The 19,915-nt window shown below is 35.5% G+C and overlaps 2 protein-coding genes across 2 annotated transcripts in view; both read right to left on the reverse strand.

Annotated features, from left to right (window-relative positions):
- The window catches only part of LOC111556266 (olfactory receptor 13C3), a 113,793-nt gene that overhangs the window by 86,287 nt on the left and 7,591 nt on the right, over positions 1–19,915 (reverse strand). The window lies entirely within an intron of this gene.
- On the reverse strand, positions 12,193–19,313 carry LOC111556257 (olfactory receptor 13C2). The gene has a single exon (XM_045042512.1). The coding sequence runs from the start codon at positions 13,550–13,552 to the stop codon at positions 12,596–12,598; it is 957 nt and encodes a 318-aa protein (XP_044898447.1). The 5' UTR covers positions 13,553–19,313; the 3' UTR covers positions 12,193–12,595.

The raw sequence follows: 19,915 nt of genomic DNA on the forward strand, positions 1-19,915 counted from the left end.
CCAATAGACTCCACCAAAAGTCTGCTAGAACTGATACAGGAATTCAGCAAAGTTGCAGGATACAAAATCAATGTACAGAAATCAGTTGCATTCTTATACACTAACAATGAAGCAACAGAAAGACAAATAAAGAAACTGATCCCATTCACAATTGCACCAAGAAGCATAAAATACCTAGGAATAAATCTAACCAAAGATGTAAAGGATCTGTATGCTGAAAACTATAGAAAGCTTATGAAGGAAATTGAAGAAGATTTAAAGAAATGGAAAGACATTCCCTGCTCATGGATTGGAAGAATAAATATTGTCAAAATGTCAATACTACCCAAAGCTATCTACACATTCAATGCAATCCCAATAAAAATTGCACCAGCATTCCTCTAGAAACTAGAACAAGCAATCCTAAAATTCATATGGAACCACAAAAGGCCCCGAATAGCCAAAGGAATTTTGAAGAAAACCAAAGCAGGAGGCATCACAATCCCAGACTTTAGCCTCTACTACAAAGCTGTCATCATCAAGACAGCATGGTATTGGCACAGAAACAGACACATAGACCAATGGAATAGAATAGAAACCCCAGAACTAGACCCACAAACGTATGGCCAACTCATCTTTGACAAAGCAGGAAAGAACATCCAATGGAAAACAGACAGCCTCTTAACAAATGGTGCTGGGAGAACTGGACAGCAACATGCAGAAGGTTGAAACTAGACCACTTTCTCACACCATTCACAAAAATAAACTCCAAATGGATAAAGGACCTAAATGTGAGACAGGAAACCATCAAAACCTTAGAGGAGAAAGCAGGAAAAGACCTCTCTGACCTCAGCCGTAGCAATCTCTTACTCGACACATCCCCAAAGGCAAGGGAATTAAAAGCAAAAGTGAATTACTGGGACCTTATGAAGATAAAAAGCTTCTGCACAGCAAAGGAAACAACCAACAAAACTAAAAGGCAACCAACGGAATGGGAAAAGATATTCGCAAATGACATATCGGACAAAGGGCTAGATCCCAAAATCTATAAAGAGCTCACCAAACTCCACACCCAAAAAACAAATAACCCAGTGAAGAAATGGGCAGAAAACATGAATAGACACTTCTCTAAAGAAGACATCCGGATGGCCAACAGGCACATGAAAAGATGTTCAGCGTCACTCCTTATCAGGGAAATACAAATCAAAACCACACTCAGGTATCACCTCACGCCAGTCAGAGTGGCCAAAATGAACAAATCAGGAGACTATAGATGCTGGAGAGGATGTGGAGAAACGGGAACCCTCTTGCACTGTTGGTGGGAATGCGAATTGGTGCAGCCGCTCTGGAAAGCAGTGTGGAGGTTCCTCAGAAAATTAAAAATAGACCTACCCTATGACCCAGCAATAGCACTGCTAGGAATTTATCCAAGGGATACAGGAGTACTGATGCATAGGGCCACTTGTACCCCAATGTTCATAGCAGCACTCTCAACAATAGCCAAATTATGGAAAGAGCCTAAATGTCCATCAACTGATGAATGGATAAAGAAATTGTGGTTTATATACACAATGGAATATTACGTGGCAATGAGAAAAAATGAAATATGGCCTTTTGTAGCAACGTGGATGGAACTGGAGAGTGTGATGCTAAGTGAAATAAGCCATACAGAGACAGATACCATATGGTTTCACTCTTATGTGGATCCTGAGAAACTTAACAGGAACCCATGGGGGAGGGGAAGGAAAAAAAAAAAAGAGGTTAGAGTAGGAGAGAGCCAAAGCATAAGAGACTGTTAAGAACTGAGAACAAACTGAGGGTTGATGGGGGGTGGGAGGGAGGAGAGGGTGGGTGATGGGTATTGAGAGGGCACCTTTTGGGATGAGCACTGGGTGTGGTATGGAAACCAATTTGTCAATAAATTTCATATATAAAAAAAATAAATAAATAAACCTGCTAATTATGCGTTGTAACACATGGATATGCGGTACACTATAAATAGAAGATAAACCTGTGTCCAATCACTATCGCACTGCCTGATTTCCATTTCCAAGAAGGCATTTTTCAATATGGAATCATCCTGAGCCCACGCTTTCTCAGAAACAAACTGATTTTCAAAGTTCACGATTTTATAATGCAATTCTAATTACTTGTGATGTATCTCACAATTAGTCACATATGGGAACATGTTTAAAAACCACTGTCCTATAAGTAGAGTTCAAATGTAATCAATCACACACACTCAAGCCTCACATCCTCATCATTGCCTACTTCTCCAACCTCATCTTCCAACACTCCAGCTCCAGACTCTGGTCTGAAACAACAACCAGCTTGTCATTTCTCATACTTATCATGCCATTTTATATTTTTACGTCTATACCCAACAGTTCATCTACATGCTGTTACCTTTCTCACCAACTCCAATCTTGTTTTTCATGAATATTTATCCAGTCATCAAAACTGTATGCCACTGTCTCAAGTACAGCTTCGTTCTTTACATATACCTACATTACTCAAGTATATTACACTGAACAATAGCCATATGTGCACATCCCATTGGCTCCCACCCCTGGTACAACTGAGCTTCTCCAGATCTTGTTCCCCATAATACTAGCAAAGAATAACTTACATTCAAGATTTTTAATAACACACCACTCCCTTGAACATGGACAATGTTTGGTACATATTCAAATAAGAACATTTTCACTATTGGTCCCTGTGCCAACTTAAAAGCCTAAGATTTCTCAACTGCTCATTTAGATCTGCACCCTTATCTGTAACATTAAAGAAACCAGTTCATTTAAGAAACAAAGACGATGAGCTCTTAGCTTTAAATATTTGACATAGAGTGAGGTGGGGAAGGCAATGACCGTTTGTACTCTTAGGAGAGGTTGAGGTGTTCCCCAATCATCTTCTGTAGGGTTTTAGACCACTGTCCTCTGAGTGTAAGAATTGGACTCTAAATCCAACCATGCTACTTACTGGTGCGCATAATCAGGCAAATCACTTGGCCTCTTTGAAATCAGTTTGTTTGGGTTTTGTTTTTTTTTTTTTTTTGTAATCTATACAGGAAGATGACAATTCCTAGATTAACTTACTTTAAAATTCTTTTTCCACCACCCAATTCCATGGCCTCTCTAATATTTCAGAACATCACAAAACATTTATGATTTCATCATCTCCCTGCTTTTCTTTCAGAGCTATACCTGCCTATGCTAACCCAGTGCTGGTTCACACTGGCTCAGATAAAAAACTTAGTACTTCTTCATAATCTATTAAAATGTCAACCTCCAATCCATAGGTGAATAGGAAACACCTGACTGATTATTTCCAGAAAGGTGATTGTTAAAGGTTTCTGCTCTTTAAAGTTCATTTGGGTCGGCACACACCAGGCTTCTACTGAGGGCTTCTCTAGTGGTCTTTCCCCACTCAGCACCCAGTTTTCCTACTCTAGCTCTTGCTCTTCTTGCTTTCTCTTCTTTCTTCACTACTGTCTGGTCTTTTCTTATAAACAAAATAATGATGTCTTTTTCTCATGCAGATCGGGTCCCTATTCTTTCCCTTATCCTTCCTTTACAATGCTTGTAAGAGTCTCACCTATCCTAAGTCATTTTATTGAGATACTTTCCCTAAAATGACTTCAGATGCCAGGGCTAAGATAACCAAATGTTTTCCAACAATCTCTTCCCTTTTCCTTCCCAAATGTCAGAGCCAGAACAAATCAGAGTTCTACCCCAACATTCTAATTTTAAAGTTGATGGATGCTTGAAGGAGTTTAATGACTTGTCTGAGATAAATGAGAAAATCAAAAGCAAATCGAAAACTTCCGTCCCACATTTTGGGCTCATTTCAACTCAATATTTTCCTTATCAACAAGTACTTCTTTTAAAAGTAAATATCTGGTCTCCTATTCTGGTCTCCTGACCTAGCTGAGACCTATGAATCAGTTTTATAAATCGGAGGATACAGAAAGAGATGGATAAGGTCTGCTCTCATTTACCTCAGCATCTTCCTCTTTGACTAATGTATGCTTCACTATTTAAAGTTGATCTCCAGCATGGTCTTGCTTGTGAATCTTTGTGCAGTGCTGAGCAAAGTAAAAGAATCTGAATTTGGTAATTATGGTAATTCTCCATGAAAACTGTATTAGAGTGGGTTATGCAGAGGTATTTTTATTCAGAAATTTCAATGAAAAAGGATATGGATGCTCTTGGTTTGCAAAAAATCAAGCCAGATCTTTCCTCATTCACAAATTCTCAACATACAGAGCTTTTGGTAAAAATATAAAAATAACTGCCTAAGAAAAATAATGACAAAGATTTTTTTTCTGCCAAATTCACCACCTATGCTCTGCTCTCTAAAACTTCCAAAGGGTTATCCCTGGATCTAAGACTACTAAAGTCTCCTGTTGCTATTAGGGACCTTCCAACTCCCTTAACAATTTAATGCTGTGATTCTGGAACATAAAAAAGTTAAGAAACTTTCTAGTTCTCCAGGATTTGATTCTCCAAGTTCCATGTACTAATTGGGAACCAAAAAAATGAGGTGAAAAAATTTTTAATTAATTCAAGTTATCTGGACCAATAAGAGACCTGATTGCTGAGCAGGCTTTGTGTAAGTAGAATTGTAGGAGACTGTTTGTCTATTGGAAAGTATCCTGATAAGTCCAAGTATGTGGCAAGGTGAAGATTTATTTTTTACTATGTGCACACTATTTGACTCAACATGACTACTGCAAAGCTCCCTTCCCCACTCATTGCATTGTTACTTTTGACATAAACTAATTGATATCTTGTTCTGTTCCACTAGTCTATTCTTCTTATCCTTGAACCAATACTACATTGTCTTTTTAGCTATAGCTCTATAAATCTTGATCTGGGTCCTCTAAATTATTTCTTCTTTATGGGTGGTTGGTTGGTGTTGGTATTTGTATATATATTTGACTTATCAATTTTCACAATAAACCTGCTGGAATTTTGATTGAGATAGCCTTGAACTTTCTAAATTTCAATTTAGAGAGAACTGACATCTTTATACTATTGTATCTTCTAATTCATTAACTAGGTCTTTTTAAATTTCTCTCAATGTTGGGGCACCTGGGTGGCTCAGTCAATTAAGCGTCCAACTTTGGCCTAGGTCATTATCTCGGTCTGTGAGTTCGAGCCCCGCATCCGGCTCTGTGCTGACAGCTCAGAGCCTGGAGCCTGCTTGGGATTCTGTGTCTCCCTTTCTCTCTGCCCCTCCTCCGCTCATGCTCTGTCTCTCTCTCTCTCTCTCTCTCTCTGTCAAAAGTAAAAAAAAATTAATTTTTTTTAATTCCTCTCAATGTTTTATTGATTTTTCTTGCACAAATGTCTTGTACATATTATACATTTATTTTTTGTTTTTGATGCTATTATAAATTGTGCTTTAATTCTATTTTCTACTTCCTTGTTATTGTTATGTAATGATTTTTCTATGCTAAAGTTATATTTAGCAATCTTGGTAAATTCACTTTTTTGGTAATAATTTCTTAAATTTTTAATAAAAATATAGCTGACATTAAATTCACTTAATTCCAATATTTTTAAACCATTTTAGTGTTCTACATACATATAGTATCATTCATAAATAGTGACAGATTTGTGTTCATTATATATCATTTATCATTACTTTTAGTACTGATCATTAATTCTGGTACTGTTATAGTAGTATATTCGGGAGCTGAAACAAATAAGGTAAAATGAAACAATTCTGATTGAAAATGTACTGGTGCTTAAAATGGCTATGAACTATTTAAAACTAGATTTTAGATATCTTAAAAATTAAGATTCCTCTTGTATCACAAACAAGCAGATTGTAGAAGAAAAAACATTTCTATTTCCAAAATACTATAGCAAATATAAAGTCCATTTTCTTAGTACAGGTACAAATGAGCTTGCAGGAATCCTGTAAAATGTATTTCTAATGATTTTAGTAAACAGAACTGAAGAGAATAAAAATAAATTAAAAAGGGGCACCTGGGTGGCTCACTTGGTTAAGTGTCCAACTTCAGCTCAGGTCATGATCTCACAGGTTCATGAGTTGAGCCTTGCGTCAGGCTCTATGCTGACAGCTCAGAGCTTGAAGCCTACTTTGGTTTCTGTGTGTCCCTCTCTCTGCCCCTCCCTCGCTTATGCTTTGTCTCTGTCTCTCAAAAAGTGAATAAACGTTAAAAAATATTTAAAAATAAATGAATTAATTAATAAAAATAAAAAACATCTGTCACTCTCTGGTGTCTAATAAATGTAAATCAAATTAAGAAACTTCAGAGTAGATTGTAGAAAACATCATTATAATAGAATATCTGGATAGATCTTATCTGGCCACTAGATCTGCAATATGGGCAAATTCTCAGACAGAATTACTTATGACTAGGTGATGGAGGCCCAAGACCTCAGTAGAAAGCTTCACATATTTTAGCTCAGACCAAGGTCAATTGTCCTGATATCCCAAGTTACTTTCTGCCTGAGGTCCAATTAATGGGCCTTCACATGTTATATTGCTTATTTAAAAACTTAAAAGTGGAGGGGCGCCTGGGTGGCGCAGTCGGTTAAGCATCTGACTTCAGCCAGGTCACGATCTCGCGGTCCGTGAGTTCGAGCCCCGCGTCGGGCTCTGGGCTGATGGCTCAGAGCCTGGAGCCTGTTTCCGATTCTGTGTCTCCCTCTCTCTCTGCCCCTCCCCCGTTCATGCTCTGTCTCTCTCTGTCCCAAAAATAAATAAACGTTGAAAAAAAAATAAAAAAACTTAAAAGTGGAAAAAAAGGCACTTGAGGATAAAACTATTTCCAGAAAAGATGAGAAACTGCTCTGAACTATACTGATACAGTGTTGTTTATGATAGGATGGCATGCCTTCTAACTAGATCTAAACATTTAAAACTAAGCATACCTATACTTCTCAATAAGTATGGGTATTAATTTATTAAACATTCTACCAAAATTTCAATGGCAATTTTCAATTGCAATTGGCAACTGCAATAGCAGCTAAATACTTGACATATTTTATATTTCAGACCAATATTTTCTATGAGTATCAGGCAAGATATAGATACAAATCTGTCTAGAATAATCCTTTTTTTGACACATAGGGAAATTTGGCCAAAAAAAATTATTTACTTGTAGCCTTAGCTGATCTTTCCTCAGGATTCATTTCATGTGGAGGACATAGTTTCCACAGAGCTTCCCAGAGTCGCAAGGTAACCTAAAAAAGGCAGTTAATAACCCATTCATAGGCCTTTAGAAACTTCTGAAGTCAAGATATTTCATGGATGTGATAACACAAGATTATATTAAATAAGTACATTTTTCCCTGGCTTATTAAATCCCAGAAATTAAATTTCCCCAATCTAGTGGAGAGTAGAAAGTATGGCTTTAATGTCAGTCTTTTCAGTCATGGTAAACACATCCTGACATTTTCAAGCTACCTCAGAATTCATGGAATCACAAATGATATCTCGTTTTTGAAGATTTCTAATTATTTATCCTTTAAAATAATAGGAAAGTCTATCATGGCCTTAAAAGGTCATTAGCAAGGAGAATATCAAGGATGTTTTATAAAAGAATGTCTCTAAGCAATGAAAGGTACAAATAAAACAAATGAAAATCTATGTGCAAATTTATCTTAAGAGAACTGTTGAATCTGTAAGCAATGATAGTGAATAGGAAAGAATTTGAAATTGTTCCTATTTGCCTGTAGATATTACTTCATTATATTTTAATATTTAATGTCAAAGGCAAGTACAAGACTAAAGTTTACAAGGTTTGGAAGAATTCCCTTTACATCTTCCTCACCTCATACGAGGCAAAGCCAATAAAAGTGATCTTCTGATGAAAAAGCTTATATTCCAATGGGAAAACCAGAGTTGCTTTGTTTTGGACCCTCATTCCTTTGTTATTCAATGATCACATATCATTTTACATAAATTGCTTGCTAGTCCCTCCATAATAAAAAAGAAAAGGACAATTTTTATAAGCAGATTATACAGTTTTATTATCCTAACAAGGAACTATCAGAAATAAGAAAAACTCTAGTGAATTTTTGCCTGATAGGAAGTCCACAGATCCATATAAAGTTATCATTATGGGTGTATATTAAGCAATTTTTCAGTGACAACTGAAATCTAATGGAGTGTCTCCAAACTCGATGGAAGAACCACCCATTTAATTTGATGACTACTTGAAAGCATTTCACTTGCACTGATAGGATGTGTCCATGCTGTCCACCTCAGGACACTGCCATCACAGTGCTATGATTTGCTATTCCCATCACTTCCCTGAAATCTGATGCTCTTCCTGCTTCTAATAGGTGCTGCTATTTAAGGTGCCTATACAGTAGGTCATCCAAGCTAGGACACTTGACATTGAAAGAGTAAACTGTTACTAATTACACCAGGGAAACTGATGTTAAGTAGACTAGTTCTGAGCAAAGGACACATATGGTCACCATTCCAAGGTTGGTTCTATTAGGGCCAACGTGTTCCAAAGACATAAGATGTTTCACTAAAAAAAACCCAACCAACCAACCAAACAAACAAAAACAGGCATTGTTTTCTTTGTTCCCTGGCTGACAGCAAGTACTTAAGCTTTGGTCTGAACCTGAAGTCTCCCAAGGTCCAGATATAAGTTCATGGGGTCAGGCTGGGGAAATAATCTCTGGGAAGATACCATGCTACTCTGGGACTCAGGGTGGTAACAAATTTAAAATATAATGCTTTTTTAAATTTTTTTATGTTTATTTATTTTTGAGAGAGACAGAGACAGAATGCGAGTGGGTTAGGGGCAGAGAGAGAGGGAGACACAGAATCCAAAACAGGCTTCAGGCTCCAAGCTGTCAGCACAGAGCCCCATACTGGGCTCGAATGACCTGAGCCGAAGTTGGACGCTCAACTGACTGAGCCACCCAGGCGGCACCCCTTAAAATATAATTCTTAAATAAGAAACAGTGAACCCTATTAACATAACAGGTGACCAGAACCTAGGGGAGAGATGGTGATAAGGAATCTTTATGAAAGCTCATGGTGGAGGTTAGGAAGTGTGAGATCTGAAGTCTAATTAGGGTTATTCTTTTTTCCTTTTCTGCATTGTCATTCCTTTGTATCTTCCTCAAATCTTCAGTTAGTAAATAGAAGCCCGGAGCTAGCTATACTTCAGAGAATGAAGGGAATGTAAATCCATGCATGGGATGAAACAAACTGGATCAAAACGACATCAGCATTGATGACATTGAAGAACAGGCAGAAACGACTGGTCCTGAAGCCTAAATAGTGGTATGAAACAAGAGATCAGCCACAACCAGTAGTCTCTAAACACTCTCATTCAGTCACCCTTCAGTTATTCTGTCCCCCTCTGAATGGCACATCACTCTCTCCTAAGAAAGCCAACTAAAGTTTAAAAATTGCTAGTCTATCTGCTCCCTAAGCATTTTCCAAAGGGCCAATCTGCAATATGGTGGTTCTACTTTCTGGGCAGCTGCACAATGACCAAGTCTAAATCCAACAAAGTCAGGAAACCATGAATCAGTGAAATGACTCTGATCCCATGTTTTAAAATCTTGTATAAACTGGGTTCTAGCCAGCTTCACGCTGATCATCATGATGAAAGAAAGTAATGAAAAGGAGTGACACACAAGATATATATATATATATATATATATATATATATATATATATATATATATATATATATATGACATATATATATGACTGTTCTGGAAAGAAATTCCCAAGAACTCCATCTTGGGAATAAATATATTTTATGTAAATCAGGATGTGAACCTGTTATACAAAACCTCTATTGTGGTTTGTCAATCAAATCTTTCATGACCTCCTTGAGTATGCTGACAGCTTGTGGTCTTAGACAAATGTTGGATCAGTATATCCTCACAGCTTTGCATATTGGAGAAATTTAAAACATTTTATTCCCGATGTAGTTTCAGAAAATACACCATTCCAAGAAATCACTTAGGTCTTAGATCTTTTTGTTGTTGTTGTCATTAGTTACTTAGTTACTTAGTTAGTTAGATATAGGATCTTGGAAGGATCTAGAACTTGTGGTTCTCTCAAATTTCTTGAGGGATATTCACAGAAAATAATTACTTCCTACTATCATTACTAAGAAAGCTAAAAGATTCAAGGAGACAGAGAGAAGTAGAATGACAATGAAATAAAGGAGCCATTTCTTTTTGTGATGTGGTGTGCTATAAAATGCTCACTGCTGCCTCTTTCTGAACTGTAAGGGGAAAATGAATCTCTATTTTACAATTAAAGGTAAACACAAGATTAAAAAAATTAAAAGATTAAAATAGAAAAACAATAACATTTTAAAATCTAAATAAAAAGTAACAAGTAATGTAGGATTTTAAGCAGTGTTTAAAAAGCTAAAGCAATCAAACAAAAGAATAAAACCAAGTAACTTAATGTCTTAAATTTTCTTTTAATTCTAAAGAATTTTTCTAAAATTTTTAATTCTAAAGAAAACATAAGCTAAATTACTTAAATTTAAATAAAAAATTCTGGGAATAATATATCAGGTAAGAAAAAAAGAGATGTAATATTAAACATTAAAATCTAATATTAATTTTTAAAGTGTGAAATTTAGATAAGAAGAAATAAAATGATAAAATTAAATGTTTTTAAGGCTTAACATTCCCATAACAGAGGAATGAAATATAAATCCCAGATAAGGATCAAATGTAAAAACCATCTAAAGGTATATCCACCATTCCATAATACCAGATTCCTCCTGGATCAGCAACATATCATGGATAGAGAGTCAGTGGTACAAAGGAAAAGATACAATTCTACCTTTATCCGTGGTTATTTACTTTTAATTTCAAACAGCTTCAAAAGTCAGTTATTTAACTCCAAGTCTAAAGCAGTTAGATCCCATATATCATAAGGTGTTTGGAAAAAAAGACTGTCAAAGTAGATATGTTGAAATTAAAAATATTAATAATTTAATGCCTCATAGGTGGAGATGAACAAAAAGTTAAAAAAACAATTATTATACTAGAACCAAAAGGTTTAATATTATACAGCTACCCAGACAGAGAATAATCAGCATTACATATTTAAATAGATTCCAAGTAAATCAGATTCTTTTAGTAATTACAGTACTGTAAATTCATAATTTTAGCTGAGTTTAAAAATCTGATGCCAGTTTTAATTGTGCCTTGTAGGGATACAGGAGTACTGATGCATAGGGGCACTTGTACCCCAATGTTTATAGCAGCACTCTCAACAATAGCCAAATTATGGAAAGAGCCTAAATGTCCATCAACTGATGAATGGATAAAGAAATTGTGGTTTATATACACAATGGAGTACTACGTGGCAATGAGAAAGAATGAAATATGGTCCCTTGTAGCAACATGGATGGAACATGGAGAGTGTGATGCTAAGTGAAATAAGCCATACAGAGAAAGACAGATACCATATATTTTCACTCTTATTTGGATCCTGAGAAACTTAACAGAAACCCATGGGGGAGGGGAAGGAAAAAAAAAAAGAGGTTAGAGTGGGAGAGAGCCAAAGCATAAGAGACTCTTAAAAACTGAGAACTGAGGATTGATGGGGGGGTGGGAGGGAGGGAAAGGTAGGTGATGGGTATTGAAGAGGGCATCTTTTGGAATGAGCACTGGGTGTTGTATGGAAACCAATCTGACAATAAATTTCATTAAAAAATTAAAAATAAAAATAAAATAAAATAAAATAAATTTTGCCTTGTAAAGAAAGTAAGAAAATATGAAATTGGTTTTGAAAATAATCTTGTCAAAAAACATTTTATTTTTTAATATGAAATTTATTGTTGGAGTACTGATGCATAGGGGCACTTGTACCCCAATGTTTATAGCAGCACTTTCAACAATAGCTAAATTATGTAAAGAGCCTAAATGTCCACCAACAGATGAATGGATAAAGAAATTGTGGTTTAGGGGCACCTGGGTGGCTCAGTCGGTTAAGTGTCTGACTTTGGCTCAGGTCATGATCTCACGGTCTGTGGGTTCAACCCCGCATCGGGCTCTGTGCTGACAGCTCAGAGCCTGGAGCCTGTTTCAGATTCTATGTCTCCCTCTTCCTCTGACCCTCCCCTGTTCATGCTCTGTCTCTCCCTGTCTCAAAAATAAATAAATGTTTAAAAAAAAAAAAGAAATTGTGGTTTATATACACAATGGAATACTATGTGGCAATGAGAAAGAATGAAATGTGGCCTTTTGTAGCAGCATGGATGGAACTGGAGAGTGTTACGCTAAGTGAAATAAGTCATACAGAGAAAGATAGATACCATATGTTTTCAAAAAACATTTTAAAGGTTTTAATACAAGTGTAACATTCTCCTGTCTGGAAATCTCTCTCACTATTACACTACCCCTCTACTTGCCCTCTTAATCAAGCTCTTCAACAATAAAAACAATCGCTGACCCCTAAAACATAGGCATTTATTTACTTATTTTCATTATGCACTGCACCAAAAAATATCCTTGAGAGATTTGAGAGATGAATTTGACACAGCAGTAAGAACCTATCTATTTGGCCCTTTAGTTTGTCTAATTGATTTCCACAATGTGATTACAAAAATTATGTGTCCCTTTCCCATTTACTTGTTAAACATACTTCTTCTCAGTAAGTGTTTTACTGCCTCCTTAACATCTTTGTTCCTAAGACTGTATATTAAAGGATTCATCATAGGAGTTACAATCCCATAGAACAGGGATATAAGTTTGTCAGTAGCATCCAAGTCCTCTGAATTAAGTGTGTCTTTAGACTTGGGCTTCATGTACATGAAGAGAATGGTTCCATAGAATATTATCACCACAGTCAGATGGGCTGAGCACGTGGAGTAAACTTTGCTTCTCCCCTCAGAAGAGCGAATTTTGAGGATGCTGACAATGATTAATGTGTAAGAGATAATGATTAATAACAGTGGTGTCAATATAAACAGTGTTGTGCCCACGAGCATGATGAACTCGTTGCCTGAGATGTCAGCACAGGCCAGTTTCATGATAGCCAGAATTTCACAGGAGAGATGATTGATGACATTATTCCCACAGAAAGGCAACTGTACTACAAATGCGGTCTGTACTGCAGAGTTGATGACTCCTATGATCCAGGACCCAACTGCCATGGGCACATAGGAATCCTTGCTCATGATGACAGGATATCTTAGAGGGTTGCAGATAGCCACATACCGGTCAAAGGCCATCATGCCCAGGAGCACACACTCTGTTGTCCCCATGGCCAAGCCGAGGAACATCTGTATTGCACAGCCAGAGAAGGATATGGTCTTTCTTTCTGAGAGGAAGCTCACCAGAATGGAGGGAATGGAGGTGGTGGTGTAGCAGATGTCCAAGAAGGAGAGGTTCCCCAGGAAGAAGTACATAGGGGTGTGAAGGTGGGGGTCCCAGATGCTGATTAAAATAAGGGTGCCATTGCCCAGAAGGATGACAACATACATTATTAAGATTAGTGCAAAAAAGAGTAGCTCAAGCCTTGGGTAATCAGAAAGCCCCTTGAGAAAGAATTCCACCAGAATGGTTTGATTTTCCCATTCCATTCTACTGTTTCTCTTTTACCTGTAAGACATTAAAATTTGTTAAAACAAAATGTGTATCTTATTATGATTACTTTCAAATGTGTACCGGTTTACAAGTACCCCTCTTCTCAGAGGGGAAAAATTTTTTTTAAGGAAAAGAGTAAAGAAAAAAAGAAGTAAACCATGTGAACCAAAGCATGGCAAGTTCTGAAGAAGGAGGGGGAAGGGAAGAGGAAACTAACATGTTTTATGTTACATGAAATATGTCATGTAATTTACTTAATTTCATCACAGTGCTAAGTGACAGAGATATTATTATCCACAATTTAGATAAAGTGTAAATATTAAGTGAACTTGACCAAAGGTAAATATATATCAGAGCTAAGTGAGATTCAAACCTAGGTCTTCTTTCCTGAAGCCTGGGATTTTTGTTTTATTTATCATCACATATGTAAACTTGAGGTTATAATAAAAACTTAGCATTGTATTTCATGTGCAACTGAACAATAAACCATTTTTATTGGCTACACACCACCACACAATAAATCAATGATCTTGTCACTCCTTGAAATTATAATGTTATGTTTACTATCTGTTTTAACCATAGCATGTAAACTTTATAAAGATAGATACTTTTCTTATTTACTTCCACAGTCCAGTATCTATAGTGAAGTGGACACAGAGATAGATGTTCAAAAATATTTGTTTAGTTAAGGAATAAAATGAAAGACAAGATTTTTCTCACTCTGTGTCAATCCTCTACTAATTGCTTGCTTTATGCATTACCTAATTCAGTCTGAATAACAACCCTATTAGTCAGTTACTGTTACTAGCATCATCATCTTTATTTATGAACAGAGGAGGAAAATAAAGCACAGAAAAATTAAGTAATTTGCTTAAGATCAAAGTCATGTAGCTAAAAAAATGGTAGAACGAAGAGTTAATCCCAAGCCATATGGTTGCAGAGTATAAATTCTTAATTATTCAATTTCTAGAGATCTTGGCTTATAGACTAGAATACTAATTGACAATACTAATGTTTCAAGAGAACTATCAGACCAAAATAGGGATTATTCAGAAAGAAGCAATATTTCAAAATGGAGATTTGAGAGTTCATTTGATACTTTATATTTCACTACAAATGTGTTGTCATACAACATTTAACCCTTCCAATCTGTGATTTCCCTTGTGAGAAATTCTTTCTCCTTTCTCCTTTTTCCTTACTATTCTTACGTAATACTTTTTCTTATTCATCTCACAAGGCATTTTCCTATAATACAGGTATTCTCAAAAAAGCTGGGGGGTGGGGGCTTTTGGATAGATTTATCTTTCTCACTTTTTTTTCCATGTTTTATTAACTTAAGTTCTGTTTGTAAATATTTTAAACTTACTTGGAATTTTCTATTTCCAGGAAATAAGAACTAAATTCATTGAAGTTTCCTCTTTCTTCTCTATTGCTACCTCTAAATTAATGTCCTTAAAATACTTTGCTTTCCTAAAAAGGTAAATTTTCATGAGATGTTCTCTTCATTGGCTTCTAGGTAATTTTTCCCTTTCCTTCTTTAAACCAAGAGTTACCCAAATGTGTGTTTCTTGCACAACTAGTCATTAGATATTTGTGTTTGACTTTGTTATTTACTTCCAACTTTATTTTATTATGAAAAGAGAACATGACCTATGGAGACTTTGGCAGCCAATTACTTGATCCATGTTGTAAATGTATGAATTCTCTTGGAGAAAGATATATGGTTTTATATGGATACACAATACATGCATACATCTATACATATAATCAAGTTTATTTAATATATTATTCAAATATTTCAAATAATTATTTTCTGACATCTATATTTAATAAATTCTATTCAAAAATTTTAAGTACATGTATTTTAAGTATATGTATCCTATATATGTAGGATTTTTATATGTTTAGCTTCTGTATTGGTTATGGCTGATAATCTTTATAAATTGTGAATGTTATTAATTGACCTTTTTCATGTTTTGTGCTTTAAATTCCATTTTTAGCATATTGCTATTACACTACTGCTTTCTTTTAGTTTGCTTTTGTCTGCTCTTTGTGCATTCCTTTATTTTCAATTCTTCCATTTCGTTTTGTTAAGTACACTACTTATAAGTAACGTATATCTTGGTTTAAATTTTTAATCTCTTTTTATAGTGTCTTTTATGAGAGTATCAAGTCCATTCACTTTAAAATATAAATATTAATGTATTTTATTTTTTTCTTTCCATATACTTTATTTTTGTTACTTACTTATTTTGCATTTTTGCATTTTCTTTTTTTCCCACTTCCTTATTTTGCTGGCTAGTTGTCATTCACTATTTGTTTTCATTAACTTGAACACTCTACTCAATTTTACCAATCCATAAGTGGATATGTTCTCAAGTCTTTTGTCCATCTAACGTTATGAATTACTTTGCTCTGAGTCTAGGGTCCATCTTCTCATTTTCAGGCCATAACTAGTCTCCTTGTGATCACCCAAAACCCAATTTGATTTTCCTATTCTAAACTCCTCTTTGCCCTAGCTTTTAAAATTATTTAATTTTTTAGAAGATTTCCATCTTATAGAATTTGTCATACTTTTCTGGGTTAGGTCTGAAACCACTTGAGACCCCCAAAGGCATTAGGTACACCAGGGGTTCTTTGAATACTTAAGATTATATGCACCCCTGTGAAAAATCATCTGTGCCAAAGCCATGGTTCCATTAGCTATCCCCATGCTACATGATATTCTAACACGCACATTCCATACCACTGTCAGGCACACAGACTCTGGAGGCAAACTTAGGTCAAACACCATCTCTGCCTCTTAACTAGATGGCCTGGGCACATTTCTGATTATCATCATCCTTGGTAAAGAATGAAGATAAAAACACTTATATCATAATATTTGTTTATATGACTAAGGAGCTGGTGCATATAATCCAAATAGCACAACAATGGTTCCCATTGTCAGTGGTTTCCTTCATGCCTCTCTGTTCATTTCTTCCTTCTTTTTTTTTTTTTTTACATCTCTGAAACAGTCATTTCTTTATCAAGTACATGTAGCTTAAAAGCTTAATCAGATCACACACAATGTTCTGACAAATGGTATTATTTCATCCTACATACAGATCCTAATACACTTTATCACAGTCACCCCAATCTTCTGGACACCAGAAAATTAGGTGCCAAAATGTCAAAACTCATCTCAAGTTCTGCCTTATATCAAATTCAATTCCCTCTATAAAAAAGATAGGGTTGTAGTAAGGTACCAGTGTGTTCCTTGTCTTAAAACACATGACTAACTTTTTTGACTAAGACTATTTTAACATTTTTAGCAAGCCTCTTGACATAAAAAGGAAAAGGAAAAGGAAAAGTTACTCACTTTTACAATTATAACCTAATGATCAAAAAGCAGATATTCAAAATAGTCCCCAATACTGCAGGCAAACATACTGGAATAATGCCCAAGCAGGTGTCTTTCTGGCTATGCATTGCTTTGGTAAATTTTCTTTTTCAGTTCACAAAATGATACTGTTCAGTTTCTTTAAAAAAATCCAAATTGGTCATAGGATCCTCCTCGTAGGTTCTCTCTGTATAAAGAGGCCCTAGAACAGTACCTGGAACACAGTTCACCTGGTTCTTAAGTGATGAACCAAATGGAACTGAGCTGTTGCTAGAGGACCGGCGATGACTTGTTTACCAAAGAACACAGTCTACTGTACACCCTATAGTAAGCCTCAATTCGCTCAAGTAAATAACAGTGTCCAAATACGATGTAACACACCAAAAAGCTGAACATTAATAAAAAGTAACTCATCCTGCTGGGCAAATTCCTTCCAGTTGGTTGTGCAGTGGTCTTTGCATACAGAACTGCTCTTTTGGTCTCATAGCTCTTTTCTCCCCACCACATTGCAGTCACTAGACCCTTAAATTCCCTTTCTAACACTCAATCTCTCAATGAGAAAAACAGCTCATGTTCAAAATTGACACTTTTAAACCATCAGCCCAACTCCTACTTACCGATGATAAGTTTGTTTCCTGTCTTTGCAGTAACTTACCTTCAAACCAGAGACTGCCTGTCTCTCTAGGTTGCAGCAACAGATGATTTTGTCCTGCTTTTCTACTTGCAGCCAATCTTCATGACTCCACATTAGTAGCTGAGCCTCCAAAGAGGCAGCTACTAGTGAGTAATCATTTGGCCATAGAAACTCACTGATTGTTTGACATTTATAGACACATGACTGTTACAGGTGTGAATACAAAGATAAATTCTGCTAGTTCAGACAAAGCACCATTAGATTCCTCTAGTTCGAAATAGGAAGGAAATTGATACTTAACCATACATTTTAGGAATGGGGCAATTTCCCCATAAAGCCCAGGCTAAAACACTGCCCCATTGTGGAGATCCACAAATATCTAAAGAATCTGCTCCATGCTTTAGGACACAATTTAAGTGTTCTTAAGGACCTCTCTAAACCTCTATGGACAACTTTAAATTGCTTCATAAATGAAATATGTATAAAACATGAGACTTCAGAAATAAAGCCCTAAAGACCTAATTACAAGAGGCCCATTACTCTGTTTCACACAAAAATCATAAAGAGGCTCATGTATAGTCATCAAAATTTCCCCAACTGAATTCTCTCTCAATCTTTCAATCTCTTTTTCTCTCTCTCTCACACACACAAACACACACACACGAAACCATTTGGGAAGTATAGATTATTAACCATACAATTTTATGTTTACTTTATGATTTAGTTTATAATAAAAGTTGACTTTCTGAATGAACATATTACATTGTAAATATTCAAAAAGTAATACACAGGTTTTGTATACAGGACATTTTTTTTTTGGAAGTAGGAAGAAGGTAAAAGAAGGTTAGACAAGGAAAGAAAAGATATATTCAGGTAATATATAAAGGCTTAAAAACAAAGCTGAAAATAAATTATAATTAAACAACCTAGTGATAACCATAGTTCAGAAAGGAGTCTGATCTTCATTATAAAAAAATAAAATAACGCAAGACAAAATCATTTCCTCCTCTGAGGAGCCAATGAGTCACCTTAAGGCTGGATACTTTCGAATGATCTTTTTCCTTTTTATTTTTTAATTTATTTTTAACAAAATAAGTTCAAATTCCTATGTTAAGGTAGAATTCTAGAAGTGAACTGATGGGTCAAAATCAATGAGTATTTTTATGAAGCTAAAAGATAATATTAATTTATGCTCCCACTATTAATACAACAATTTTCTCTTATTCTTATCATCACTGGATGTTGTCAATAGTTTAGAGGTTTTTTTCATCATCTAAATGGCTTAAAATAGTATCTCATCATGGCTTTAAATGGAATTTTTAACTACTAGAAATATTTAACTTTTGTGTGTGTGTCTTAAATAGGTGCATTTTCTTTTATATGTGTTAAGTACTCATATCTTCTACCCTTATTTCTATTGGTGTTTTATATTTTCTAATAACCTCTGTTTACATGACATTTGTTGCATACCTACTCAATGAAGTTGGCTGTAAGAATCTCTGTGAATATAAAAATGTTCAAGGTGCAGTCTCTACCTGTCCTACAGGTAATGAGAAAATATCCATGTAATCAGATGATTTCAATAAGAGGGGGTAATGCTGCAATTAAAATGATAGTTAGGGGTGCCTCAGTGGCTCAATCAGTTAAGTGTCCAACTCTTGATTTGTACTCAGGTCATGCATGATCTCACAGTCATGAGGTTGAGCCCCAGGTAGGGCTTTGCACTGGGAGCGGGGCCTGCTTGAGATTCTCTATCTCCCTCTCCCTTCACTCCTTCCCTACTCTTTCCCTCAAAATAAATATTAATTAATTAATTAATTAATTAATTAATTAATTAAAATGATTGTTTAGTGTGCTATGGACGTGTTAGTGACAAGTAACTCAGGATCAAGTCATACTTGCCAGGAGAGGTGATACATGAACTGATTCTTAATTTGTGAGTGAGATTTTGAGAGGTAAAAAATACGAGGAAGGACATCCGGGAAGAAGAAACAATAACACCATGGTATAAGACAAGAAATGCATGATGAAGGCAGGAAAATAAAACACAGCATCTTAAGAATATAAATAGAGAGGCATATGGGGGCTGGTGGAAGATGAAACCAAACAGACCAAAGCAAAGAGAACCTCATATACCATATATAGCAATCAGAGATTTAGTTACAAATGGTAGAATACACACTGGATGGAAAGAAATTATTTCATTTACTATTATTAAATAACAGTATGGAAGTGTTTCCATACAGTAATTTCTTCACAGAATTGTTAGGAAATTTATGTTTTCCAAGTCACAAAATTCTGATTAACTGAGAATTGGAAAAATGGGAATATCTTTCAAAATAA

This window comes from Felis catus, chromosome D4 (assembly GCF_018350175.1).
Source record: "Felis catus isolate Fca126 chromosome D4, F.catus_Fca126_mat1.0, whole genome shotgun sequence".
Lineage (NCBI taxonomy): Eukaryota > Metazoa > Chordata > Mammalia > Carnivora > Felidae > Felis > Felis catus.